Raw genomic sequence first — 13,310 nt, 5'->3', positions numbered from 1 at the left:
ATCAGTGCTGACCCTTGCTATATTCATCATGGCTCCTAGCTGACCCTTCTTTTCCTGGGTCACTTGCTCCAGAATCAGCCTCAGGCTGCAACAACTGATTGGCTGAGCTTGGGTCACACGCAGAGCCCTGGCTCCTGGGGAATTATCAGGTAGCTGGAGTATCTTCCTCTTTCACTTTTATACTGAGAGGCAAAACACGACAGCCAACCAATCAATACACAGTGGTAACTTCTGCCAAAACACAGAGTAATAGATGCTCCACGGTCAAGTGATCAAGCAAATGTCCAGGCCTATCTGAGTGTTGAGACCAGAGAGAGCTTCTGTGTTGGGGATGGAGGAAAGATGGGATGATTCATCTACGCTGTCAGCGTGAATGTACCCTGAGGAAGAACAGGGCTATGGAAATCGGGGGGTGGGAGGGGGACCAGAATGCCAGAGCCAAGCAGCTCTGCTCTAGCACTCCCAAAAAGGCAGAAAAGGGTAGGGAAAGTAATCATTTCACAACTAGCAAGAAGAATGAACATACTAGAGTCTTGGAAGTGCAGGCAGAGAGGCAGCAGCCTGTGAGTGGGTACAGGTGTAGGCAAGGACAGCAGGAAAAAGGGATAGGGGGCTCCTTGGGACCTCAAGCTGGCAAAAGAGGAGTGTTCCTACGATTCGAGCTTGTGAAACTCAGGAAAACATCAGGAAACATCAGGAAAAATTGTATAATCTATACAAGTTACTAGTGTTCTTACCAAAAACACGTGTTTTTACTAATCAGTTTTATTGTCACTTTCAGTTATGATGGCCTTCTTCTTAATCCACTTAACCTACCCTGAAAGGGCCTTTACTTTTTAATTATCTTTTTAAAATAGACAATCCCACCTCTTCACAAAACATTCCCTAACCTAAACCAAGCAACACTGTTTTCTCCATTAACTAAATTGTTAAATTGTGTTAAATTGTGACATTCTCAAATTCTGACCGATAAAATATCTGTCTCTCCCATCAATTTGGGCACCCTCGGAAGAAAATACCATCAGACTTTGAAATTCCCTAGCTCTATAATAGATGTTCCATAAACACTTTAATCAGGGATTCAATCATGATGGAGCAGAAAGAACACAGAAGAGAGATCATCTGGGTTAAGCCTGTCACATGTTGGTTACGAGATGAATAGTTTATTCAACTTTTGATCCTTACTTCTTCAGAAACAATAAAGACAGTGAAGATAACATACCGTCACCAACACCTAGCTCAAAATGCTATCATGAGCTAATAAAAATAGAGCAAAACATTTGCAAATGTTAAACCACTGCATTATAAAAATACTTTGAACACATACTATTACCAATAATTAGCATTAAACAGAAGAAATTTCCTTGCAGAATTTCAAATGCCAGAACAGATTATAGAGAGAAGATATTTTTGGAAATGGAGTCCACTCTAGAATGTTTCAAAATATATAGGTAGTTATAATTTTGCTTAAAAGTTACTCTGCTGTTCTTTCCCAATATGGCCCATGTTCTGCACCTTATCCAATTTGGTCCACCACCTCCCTTTGCAATAATGGCACCTTATATTTATACATCACTTTACTGTTTACAGAACACTTTCACACCTACAGTCTCATTTGATCTTTGCACACACACAAACGAAAACTACAAGAGCAAAGTGTTAATACCTAATGAGCGCCCCACAATGTTTGAAGCCTTAAAGTTAAGGCAAAATTCTTCAGAGAAACAGTTTTTTGTTTTGTTCTGTTTTGTTTTTTAAGAGTCTCCTCTTGGGGCACCTGGGTGGCTCAGTGGGTTAAGCCTCTGCCTTCGGCTCAGGTCATGATCCCAGGGTCCTGGGATCGAGCCCCGCATCGGGCTCTCTGCTCAGTGGGGAGCCTGCTTCCCTTCCTCTCTCTCTGCCTGCCTCTCTGCCTACTTGTGATCTCTGTCTGTCAAATAAATAAATAAAATCTTAAAAAAAAAAAAAAGAGTCTCCTCTTGCACTTGCTGGAGAGGAGGTGGGTGGGGGATGGGCTAAATGGGTGATGAGCTTTAAGGAAGGCACTTGCTGTGATGAGTCCTGGGTATTATATGTAAGTGAGGAATCACTAAATTCTACTCCTGAAACTAACGCTACACTATATGTCAACTAACTTAAATTTAAATAAAGTCTTAGAAGAAGAAAAAAAGGGAGTCTCTTCCTGCAATACCATAATAATCTTCAGTTTAATACTCAGTACTTAAGACAACAATTTGAAAGCTTTGGGGGCTAATTTTTTACAACTTGTTTTTATCTCCACCCAAAATTTAAATTAATTAAGTTCTGTACTTACTTGAAACTTCCATGACACCACTATATTTATAGAGCGCTTTATAGTTTGCAAAAGCATTTCCTTACACCTATCATCTCTTTTGAATTTGCACACACTCAAAGATTAAAACACGAGGTCAAGGGGCGCCTGAGTGGCTCAGTGGGTTAAAGCCTTTGCCTTCCGCTCAGGTCATGATCCCAGGTCCTGGGATTGAGCCCCGCATCGGGCTCTCTGCTCAGCCGGAGGCCTGCTTCCTCCTCTCTCTCTGCCTGCCTCTCTGCCTATTTGTGATCTCTGTCTGTCAAATAAACGAATAAAATCTTTAAAAAAAAAAAAAAAAAAAAAACACGAGGTCAATGGGGTGCCTGGCTGGCTCAGTCAGAAGAGCATGGGACTCTTGATCTTGGGGTCCTGAGTTCAGTTCACACAGGGTGTAGAGAGTACTTAAAAATACATAAATAAACCTAAGGAAAAAGGCATGAGGTCAAAATCACTTATTCAACTTTGACTCTCTTGGGACTAACACTGTGCCTGATATCTATGAGAGATGGAATAAATGTTTGTTAAATATGAAGAAAAACATGGAGGAAAGGGAGAGAATGATATGACTCAACAGCAAGAAAGATTAGTGTCCATGGAGATACAGAAGATTATTCTTATTTCTCTCTGTGCAGAAACTTCACTAAATTACATTAATATTCAATTCTCACACATATACTTTGTGTTGAGCACTAAATTACAGGTTTTGCAAAGAGGAGACTTATTAAATATTGGAATTAGAAGATGTTCTCTTCACTAATTTTAAAAATGGCATATGTTTAAGAATCTAAAACTTTCAGTGAAATAGGGACTGAAAATAATCCTTGCATGGGATCAGCCTCAGCCTTCAAAGTAAAACTTTCTCTCATTACTGATACTTTAAAATGAGAAAGTTTCAGTGTCTCTATAAATGAATCTTTCTAAAAAGTGATGTGGAAATCTTAAATCTTTTATGACAATCAGTGGCAATCTTGCATTTAAAACAGTAAAAAAAGGGGGGGGAGGGGGAGGAGGGAGAATGCTTCACTTAAATTTCCAGCAAATTTGCAGAGCATTTCTAAATGTACCTGCTACAAGTATTTCAAAATCAAAACAAGATAAGTAGTCGTGTCTTTTCCTGGAATCAGACTGAGTAAAAATAAATATAGTGAGACCCAATTCAACCACAAATTCAAGCCAAATCCATAGAAAGCTGAAAAGGAGTAACTTGGAAAAATATAATCAATTACTCAAGATGCATGCAATATTTGTTTAACTAGAGGCATTTTATAGCAATAATAAAAGAAAATGTGGTCTTCTTAAATCAAAATGGAAGAGAGCTGACAGAACAAATCTCTTCACTCCCCAGATCTCTTTGAAAAATAAAAGTAAATACAAAAGAGCACTGGAAATTTGAATCAATTATGGATTTCCTGGAAGATATAAAGCAGATGGGAACAGACTGATGTCAAAATCCAACTGGGTTATGATTATCTCACCCAGAAGACCTTAAACAACCCTAAGATGAAGGCACTCTTTGGAGAAGAATTGGCTGATTGTCAAGAGAAAAAGTACAGCATGTTGAATCCCAATGACTCTCGAGGTTAGTAACTATTATTTTTGCTACCTGGAGAAAAAAGATAAACAAACATGTATATTCTATCGAAGTAGGAATTCTGACATGGGAGACAGGTACTAGAAATTTAACAAAATTCTAGGTAAAACATTTCCTAGGACATTCAAAGAAAGCTTCAACTGGTTAGAGGTCACCCCCTTGCACATTTGCTCCTCTGCACAACAGCCACAGGCAAATCTCCTGTCTTTAAAGCGGGGGATTTACTGCAAAACAAAGAATAGTAATCGCCCCGTCTGTAGAAATACACTGGCTATACAAATTTTACAGAGACTGTACAATTTGAGACCTGTGGAGGGAAACCAAACACTTGAAAAAGTGTTACTAACCCAAAGGAAAATCCAAATACACAGAGTTAAGAGCAAAACAGAAGAAAGATTGAAAGTGCGTAGAACTAATGTCCTCAGAACTAATACCCCAGAAAATAGAAGGAATAAACAAATGTTCTAAAATAAGGTTGTTATAAAGTAGGTATAGAAAAACATAAATACCAAAGTTAAAACTAAAAATCTATGGACTAAACAGCAGAGTGGGGCCCGATAAAAAGTGGTGACCCAGAAGATGGACCCATGGGAATCTCTCTGCTGAATGCAGTGGACAAATGTTGAATGGCAGGAGAAAAAAGTTACAAGACATACTGAGTAGCTAATAGAAAGGCTAACATTCATTCACCTAATAGGAGTTTTAGAGAAAGATAACAGAAGAACAAATACACAAAGGAAAAAAAACCACACACACACAAAAGAAAATATCCCTATGCCTGAAACTCCATATAAAAAAATTAATTTTTAAAAATAAAGAAACTAAATCCACCAATAGTTAAAGATATAAAAGGATAAGAAAAACTATGTTAATGAACAATTAACATGTGAAAGCGCTTAAACTCCATTACTAATTGTTGGATCCCCATCTGGCCCCTCACAGCATGTGTAGGGCAGGCAGAAACGGAACAAAGAGGCAGTCCACTCCAGATTGGTCTGTAGAGTAGGTTTAAGATGCAAGCAAATTTCGAGTGCCTGGATGGCTCAGTGGGCTAAGTGTTGGACTCTGGTTTTGGTTCAGGACATGATCTCAGGTTAGAGAGATTGTGCTCACCCCCCAACACCTACACTGAGCAGGGAGCCTGCTGGAGATTGTCTCCCTCATCCTTTCCCTCTACCCCTCCAGAAGCATGCCTCCCCTAAATTAAATAAACAAATCTTTTTTTTTTTTTTTTTTTTTAAAGCAAGGGAATTTACTTGCAAGGTTTATCTTGAGGCAAGGCATCCACAACCAGAATCCTAAAAGTTTATGCAAAGGCCTTAACATGGATTCACTCATGTATACTATCCACACAGTCTCAATAACTTACTCTCTCAAAGCTGCATCTTTGAGGGGCACCTGGCTGGCTCAGTCTGTGGAGCACGCTACTCTCGATCTAGGTTACGAGTTCAAGGCCCATGCTGGGGCAGAGATAACTTAAAAAAAAAAAAAAAGTCTTCATCCTTGGAACGGCTCCCACTGTGGGAATTGTGTTAAAAAAATGAAGTAGAGGGACGCCTGTGTGGCTAAGTAGGTTAAAGCCTCTGCCTTCGGCTCAGGTCATGATCCCAGGGTCCTAGGATCAAGCCCCACACCAGGATCTCTGCTCAGCGGGGAGTCTGCTTCACTCTCTCTCTCTCTCTCTCTGCCTCTCTGACTGCTTGTGATCTCTGTCTGGCAAATAAATAAATAAAATATGAAAATTAAGGAACAATTGTAGGACTGGAAACCACTAATTAATAAATATCAAAAACATTATTTTATCTAAAATATACAGATCCTTAAAAATAAAACATACAACATACTTAAAATAGACTGGCTGGACAAACTTATACAAATCTTCCTACTTTTCACCAGGCTTCCATTTGAGAGATTTTAAAGGAAAGCTGAAAGAGGTTGTCAGTGACTGTTCCTATGTGTGTCCTGTCCTAAACCCGGCCATCCATTATATAATGTGAGAGCCAAGCTATTCCTACATTGTCATTTCCACTTGTTGCTTTCAGAAATTAGCTAACCTCCAAAAGCATCCTATTTTCTTTCACATTAAAGTCATTAGGCTTCTTGCCCATGCAGCTAATATTTCTTTGGCTATAAATAAATTGGACACATCTTATTCCCCACAAAGCTATTCCAGAGACAAGAAAAAAAATCTCTTCAAAGCAACCAGGGAGATAAGTTTGATTCCTTTTACCTCATCAAAGGTCAAATTAATTTCACCTGGGTTGTTTACACTTTTAAAATACTTTCAACTTATGCTCTTGACAAGATATGGGGAAGATGAAACAGAGAGAGAGGAATTTCGTAACTGCTCTAAAGGAACCATGGAGCTTCTAACTAGGCTGTAGTGCCAGAAGGAAGAGAAGTTAGAACAAAATGATAGGGACCTACAAATGGCACCTAGAAACCATTCAGGGGAAGGGCTATTCCATCAGAGTATATGTGACAAGGGCCTTAGAATTTTCTCTGCAAACTACAAGGAAGTAGATTTGTTACCAGCACAAACAGCTGCTGATACAATAAAGATAACAGTGAATAAACTTTTTTCCTTAGAACTTCTGTAGGTGAAAATTCAGGAGAAAAGTGCATTTATTACGTTCTTGAATCGAGGAAAACCCATGAGTACAAGTTTTAAAATGTTCACTTGACTACGAGACTTCAGAGAAATATGGATTCTGATGCCCCAACTTAGGTTTTCTCTTCAAGACAAGGAGATATTTTCATGCCCAAACCTAGGCCATCTTTGCTGGTTCTAAATCAGTTTTGCCAAAAGTCAATTAATTAAATAATCATCAACCTTTACCAAATGTATCAGCTTTTGTAAGGAATATGTTAATGAATTTTTAAATTACAGTCGATGACTATATATTCTTTTCATGAATCTGTTATGAATACATCAGCCTTAATTTTATATTTATAACAACTGAAGTATAAAATTTCCAACACTTCATATGTGATAGAATTATTTGGGGCCTTTTTTCTTTAGTTTTTCACATTCTTTGCAATTCCATTTTTTTATACTTCAGGCTTTAACCAACTGGTATATGAACCATAATCTAGTAATTACTAGGTTACTAGTAATTACTAGCAAAATCCCTCAAATTTTTTGCTTTGTTTTTAAGTAAACCATTGTAAATCAGATTTGGGGTAGAAATCTTATTTTAAATTTTGGTTGCTGAGTATGAATTATAAATTTCTGAATATTAAATATATTTATAAGAAAACTAATTCATGCTGTGACCTTTTAAAATATTACCTTTCAACCAAATAATTTTTTAAACTTAATTATTGACCTTATTGAAGTATAGTTGACATATAATGTTATGTTAGTTTCAAGTGTACAACTCAGTGAATTAATAATTCTATACATTAGGGCTGTGCAGTTACCGATTTGCTACAGATTTGTCACCGTACAAAGTTATTATAATATTATTTACTTTATTACTTATGCCATAATTTTCATCCCTGTAGCTTATTTGTTTTATAACTATGAAGACAAAAAAGCCAATAAGTTAAAATTTACAGAAATATCTTAAAACTATTAATGTAGTCCTGCAAAATGAACTGCACCTCTTTAGAAATAACTAAATAACAAGCTAAGTCAATGTTACTTGAGAATTAAAGAAATCCTTTAAGGACAAAAAGATCCTTTAAGACATATAATCAAAAGTGACTTTAAAAGGAATCTAAAAGACAGCAAGCCATGTATTTACCATGGCGAGGGTCACATTTCACCATCTGGTTGGCTGGCTCAAAGCACGCATTGGTGATCTCTGCTACAGAAAGCTGTTCATGGTAGGCTTTCTCAGCAGAGATGACGGGGGCTAGCGAGCTGTGTGCATGCTGAGCAACACCACAGCCATTGCTGAGGCCTGGGCTCGCCTGGACCACAAGTTTGACCTGATGTATGCCAAGCGTGCCTTTGTTCACTGGTATGTGGGGGAGGGCATGGAGGAAGGAGAGTTTTCTGAGGCCCGTGAGGACATGGCTGCCCTTGAGAAGGATTATGAGGAGGTTGGTGTGGATTCTGTTGAAGGAGAGGGTGAAGAAGAAGGAGAGGAATACTTATTACCATTCCTTTCAGCCCTGCAGCATGTCACACTCAGAACTTAAGCTTCAACATTAGCTGACAGGCATTAAAGCTTTCTGGTTAGATTGTCTTCACTTTTAACTGTGATCATGTCTTTTCCATGTGTACCTGTTGCATTTCTCCATCATGTCTCAAAGTAAAGGCTTTAAGAAAGAAAAAAAAAAGGAATCTAAAAGAGAATACTATAAGCTAAGTAATTCCCATATGAAACATTTGTTAGATCCATCAAAAATAGTAAATAAAACAATGTTTATAAAAGCATTCATAAAAACTAATCAACTCAGCAACTGAATATTCATTTAATATGTTCAAGAAGAGATGGCATATTTAAGAAGATAAATTCTGCAAATCAGTCATCCAGCAAATAGATTTTTAGACAACCAATGGGCGTTTAAATTCTACTTTTGTTCTGTCAAAGAAAGCCCTACCATTGCATTTTAACTATTAAAAGTTCTTCATCCAAACACTTTTGATTTGGCTGATATCTAAAAATTCTGCACTTGCAAGATAAGCATAAAAAGATATGTCCTATATCTAGGGATTTGGTTTGCAATTTATTAAGTTACTCAAATATGTAAATATGTACATGGTTGATGGTTGAATCAAAAGGAAAAGATACCCATAACCTGTGTAAAAGACTTGCAGAATGCAGGCTAATTTTCTTCAAGAATGAGCTTTTTATTAAAAACAAAACTTTAAGGACTGCTGGGAGGTTCAGTCAGTGAAGAGCCTGACTCTCGATCTCAGCTCAGGTCTTGATCCCAAGGTTGTGAGTTCAAGCCCCCAACTTAAAAAAAAACAAAAAAAGAGAAAAGAAAACCTGGAATTCTGTTTTTTTTTTTGAATGAAGCATTAATAATGACCTAACTTTAATTATACTTCTATAAAGGATCATGTTGTCAAGCAAATAATAGCTTCCTAAATTTATTATTTCTAATTTATAGAATAATCTTGTTAAAGCAATATATAATTTTGATCAATTTTTCTTAGACTTTTGAGAATCATCAGATGCTCTTAGAACAGGAATTTGTTAACTAAGAGTCTCAGTTTGTTAAATGCAGCCCACCACCTGTTTTTGCAAATAAAGTTTTATTGGAACACATTCATTCTCATATTGTCTGTGGCTGCTTTCCAGCTACAACTGCCCAGATGCATAACTATGATGGAAGACTTATAGCCCCCAAAACCAAAAATATATATGACGTGGCCCTTTACAGAAAGATTGCTGACCTCTGTTCTAGAATACATTTGTATGCCCTACAACAAGGACCCAAAGGTCTCAGCTGGACCAATGTTGTGTTAAGGATTACATTTTAAATATTTAAAATATCAGGGCGCCTGGAAGGCTCAGTGGGTTAAGCCTCTGCCTTCGGCTCAGGTCATGATCTCAGGGTCCTGGCAGGTCATGATCTCAGGGTCCTGGCATGGAGCCCCACATAGGCTCTCTGCTCAGCAGGGAGCCTACTTCCTCTTCTCTCTCTGCCTGCCTCTCTGCCTACTTGTGATCTCTCTCTCTCTCTGTTAAATAAAGAAGTAAAAATCTTTAAAAAATAAAATAAAATAAAATAAATATTTAAAATATCAGCTAAAACCCACTAAAAACATAAACATAAATATACAACAAAGTTTGTGCAGCAGTACTTGATCATAAATGGGGAATCCAGGTTATAGAAATATCCTTGTCATTTTATTTGAGCAGTCATTAAAAAATACATACTTAACCTATTTTTAAAATAGGTCCATAACTCATAAACCCCAAGAATATGTCTAAGAACCCATATTTGCTCATAGCAATTGTAAAAGACAATAAGATCATATAAACATAAACATATAAAAAAAATAGCTGTTCCTGATTTATAGAATAAGCTTATTCAGCCAATGGTTAGGTGAGGGCTGATAAAAGTTTATTCTCAAGACTGCTTTGATTGTTTATATGTGCATTTTAAAATATTATTTAATAAAAGGAAAATACCCATATCTACAGTTCAGATTATATAGAGTGGTGTGGGAAACAAAGGCAGAAGAAAAATTATTAAATTTCCATACTACCTACAGCCCATTGACAAGTCCTTGAAACAGGCAGAGTGACATTCTTCTAGGGACTCAAATGTCTCAAGGTTAATACTTTGCTAAGGGCAAAAGGCAATCCTAGCCCGAGCCACCCCCAACCCCAGGATCCTGTAAGTCTACTTTAATATATAAAAAATCCTTTGGAAACCTCCTTTATCTCTAAACACCCCAAGATACATGTCGGCAATCATCCCCGACTCAGTCTCATGACTGAGTTTCTACTGAACAGTAATAAATGACCTTTCTCAACAATAGCTAGCCCCCTCAGGATCCTGGAAACTTTTTTCCAGAATGCCTGGGAAGCTTAGGCTACCCCTAACCCCCTCCCGACTTGAAAGTATATAATGGGCCACTCCTTATGACCCCCGGTGCAGCTCCATCTGCCCATGGGTCCTGTCCCCGTGCTTTAATAAAATCATTTTTTTGCACCAAAAATGTCTCAAGAATTCTTTCTTGGCCGTTGGCTTCAAACCCTCCTAACATCTTTCCTACATCAAGGATCTTTACTTTCAAAGCAGTTTTAAGTTGATCATATGCAGTTGAGTCTTATGAGCAGAATGGGTGATAAACTGAGTGATCTAACTCAAGTCATCAACAAGTACAGTAATCTTTACCAAGACAATCATGGTTTTTCCAGTTGTTTTATAAGGCTTTACTGTTGTTCTGTTATTGCTATTATTTATTTGCACTGATAGATAGATACATAGATACATAGATATTAAATATATTTGCTATTATGTATGGTAACTTTTTACCATAAATCACATACCTTGGAAAATCCGTGGTAATTTTAGTGATGAGCTTTTTAGATTACTCCCTGTAGATTAGAGGTTAGCCAGATTTGGCCTGTAATTCCAATTTGATTGGGCAAAAATAAAAAAACAAAAAATAATATTTCATGACACATGAAAATAATATGGGATTCAAATTTTAGAGTCTATAAATAAAGTTTATTTAATAATCATTCCCATTTGCTCATGTATTATCTACGGCTGCTCTCATGTTGTGATAGCAGAATTGAGTAGGAGCCCATAAAACCTGAAATATTTACTGTCTGGCACATTACAGAAAAAAATTCAACAAGTTCTGCTTAAAACTATACAGAAATATGGAAAAAACTGAAAAGATCACTAGATGTCTCTGATTCCATACCACGCCATTGTCCTCTTCCCCTTTACCACCCCCATGGAAAAAGGCAGTTTCAGGTCTTCCAATGAATTCATTTCAGTATTTCTTTACTCCATATAAATTTGAGATTCACTGACATTTCCTTTGAACCCTGTCATGTCTGCATAGTTTCCTTTTTAATAATAGGTTAAATAAAATCTTTAACACATGTTTATTTTATATCTATATAAATTTATCTGTTCTTGTATCTGTGTGACAGTTATGATTTTTTCCTTTTTAAAAATGTATCCTTCAGCAGAACAAAAAAAACACATCAAAGAATATGTCTTATTCTCCCGGCCCCTCCTTTAACATCATGTGAGGGTAGAGCATACAAAAGTGATCTGTTTATGCTCTGCCCTTTCAATATAGGAATAAAAGACAAGGCCCAGGAAAAGTGCCCTTAAGCAACACAATAATTTGTGAAATGCCAGGTGTTTATACAAGGTTTTCTTTTGGAGAGACTTTAGAAAATGAAACAAAAGGCATATTCAAGTGTAAAGGACATTCATTTCAAGCCAGTAAGGGCAAGTTGCAGAACTTCTTCTTTTTTTTTTTTTTTAAGAGGAACATTCTGCATAAAATAAAACTGTGGGAGAATGCACCCCAGTGGATTGTGTCAATGCAGCACTGCCTCCTAAACCATCTGAGAAGGTGACCCAGGAGGCAAGTTACCTACCCCAGCAAGTTTTAATGCTGATTAATCTATAGAAGGATATGACTTCGAGGATTGTTACTGTTTTTTCTTAAAGAATATGTAGGAATAATTTTTATTATTTTCTCATTAAAACCGTATTTTCCACGAGATGAAAATCTCGCCAACTGGAGTCTGCCCAACTACGATAAGGGTAACATCTGCAATTGGCAAAGCATTTCCTTATATTTTGAAACAGAAAAGATGAACGTGTATGAGGGTGCATATGTACACCGTGCACAGGGGTTTAACACTGGCTCGGAATGCAAATCATGAGAAAACTTCAAACCATGTTTTGAACAATAGTTATAGTTTTGGAATAAATGTGGAGAGTAAATAGAGTTACAGTTGACCCGTAGCAACACAGGTTTGAACTATGTGGGGCCACATATATGTAGATTTTTGTTGATAAATACTGTACAGTACTATAAATGTGCAGTACATGTGTTGGAGAGGATGTGGAGAAAGGGAAACTCTTTTACACTGTTCGTGGGAATGCAAGTTGATATAGCCACTTTGGAAAACAGTGTGGAGATTCCTTAAGAAATTAAAAATAGGGCTTCCCTATGACCCTGCAATTGCACTACTGGGTATTTACCCCAAAGATATAGATGTAGTAAAAAGAAGGTCCATCTGTACCCCAATGTTCATAGCAGCAATGGTCACAGTCGCCAAACTGTGGAAAGAACTAAGATGCCCTTCAGCGGACGAATGGATAAGGAAGATGTGGTCCATATATACAATGGAGTATTATGCCTCCATCAGAAAGGATGAATACCCAACTTTTGTATCAATATGGACAGAACTGGAAGAGATTATGATGAGTGAAATAAATCAAGCAGAGAGAGTCAATTATCATATCGCTTATTTGTGGAGCATAAGGAATAACACAGAGGAGACGGGGAGATGGAGAGGAGAAGGGAGTTGGGGGAAATTAGAGGGGGAGATGAACTATGAGAGACTGTGGACTCTGAGAAACAAACTGAGGGTTTTGGAGAGGAGGGGTGTGGGGGGTTGGGTGAGCCTGGTGGTGGGTATTAAGGAGGGCTCGTATTGCATGGAGCACTGGATGTGGTACATAAACAATGAATTCTAGAACACTGAAAAAGAAATTTTAAAAATAAATAAATAAATTTTTAAAAAGAGTACAATCTATAATACATATACAAAATATGACTTTACGTTACCAGTAAGACTTCTGGTAACAATAGGTTATTAGTAGTTAAGTTTTTGGGGAGTCAAAAGGTACACATGGCTTTTCAACAGCAAGGTGGGGTCAGCATCCTTAATCCCTGCAATGTTTAAGAATCAACTGTCCTTTGACAGA

General features: G+C 37.2%; 2 protein-coding genes across 2 annotated transcripts in view; one reads left to right on the top strand and one right to left on the bottom strand.

Annotated features, from left to right (window-relative positions):
- KCNH8 (potassium voltage-gated channel subfamily H member 8) overlaps positions 1–13,310 on the bottom strand; it is a 385,054-nt gene that overhangs the window by 328,208 nt on the left and 43,536 nt on the right. The gene's annotated exons all lie outside the window — the stretch shown is intronic.
- Positions 7,789–8,216, top strand: LOC122909013 (tubulin alpha chain-like). The gene has a single exon (XM_044252532.1). The coding sequence runs from the start codon at positions 7,803–7,805 to the stop codon at positions 8,073–8,075; it is 273 nt and encodes a 90-aa protein (XP_044108467.1). The 5' UTR covers positions 7,789–7,802; the 3' UTR covers positions 8,076–8,216.

The sequence above is a fragment of the Neovison vison genome, chromosome 6 (genome assembly GCF_020171115.1).
Source record: "Neovison vison isolate M4711 chromosome 6, ASM_NN_V1, whole genome shotgun sequence".
Lineage (NCBI taxonomy): Eukaryota > Metazoa > Chordata > Mammalia > Carnivora > Mustelidae > Neogale > Neogale vison.
The sequence above is the reverse complement of the archived record's forward strand: the minus strand, read 5'-3'. Positions and strand labels throughout refer to the sequence as shown.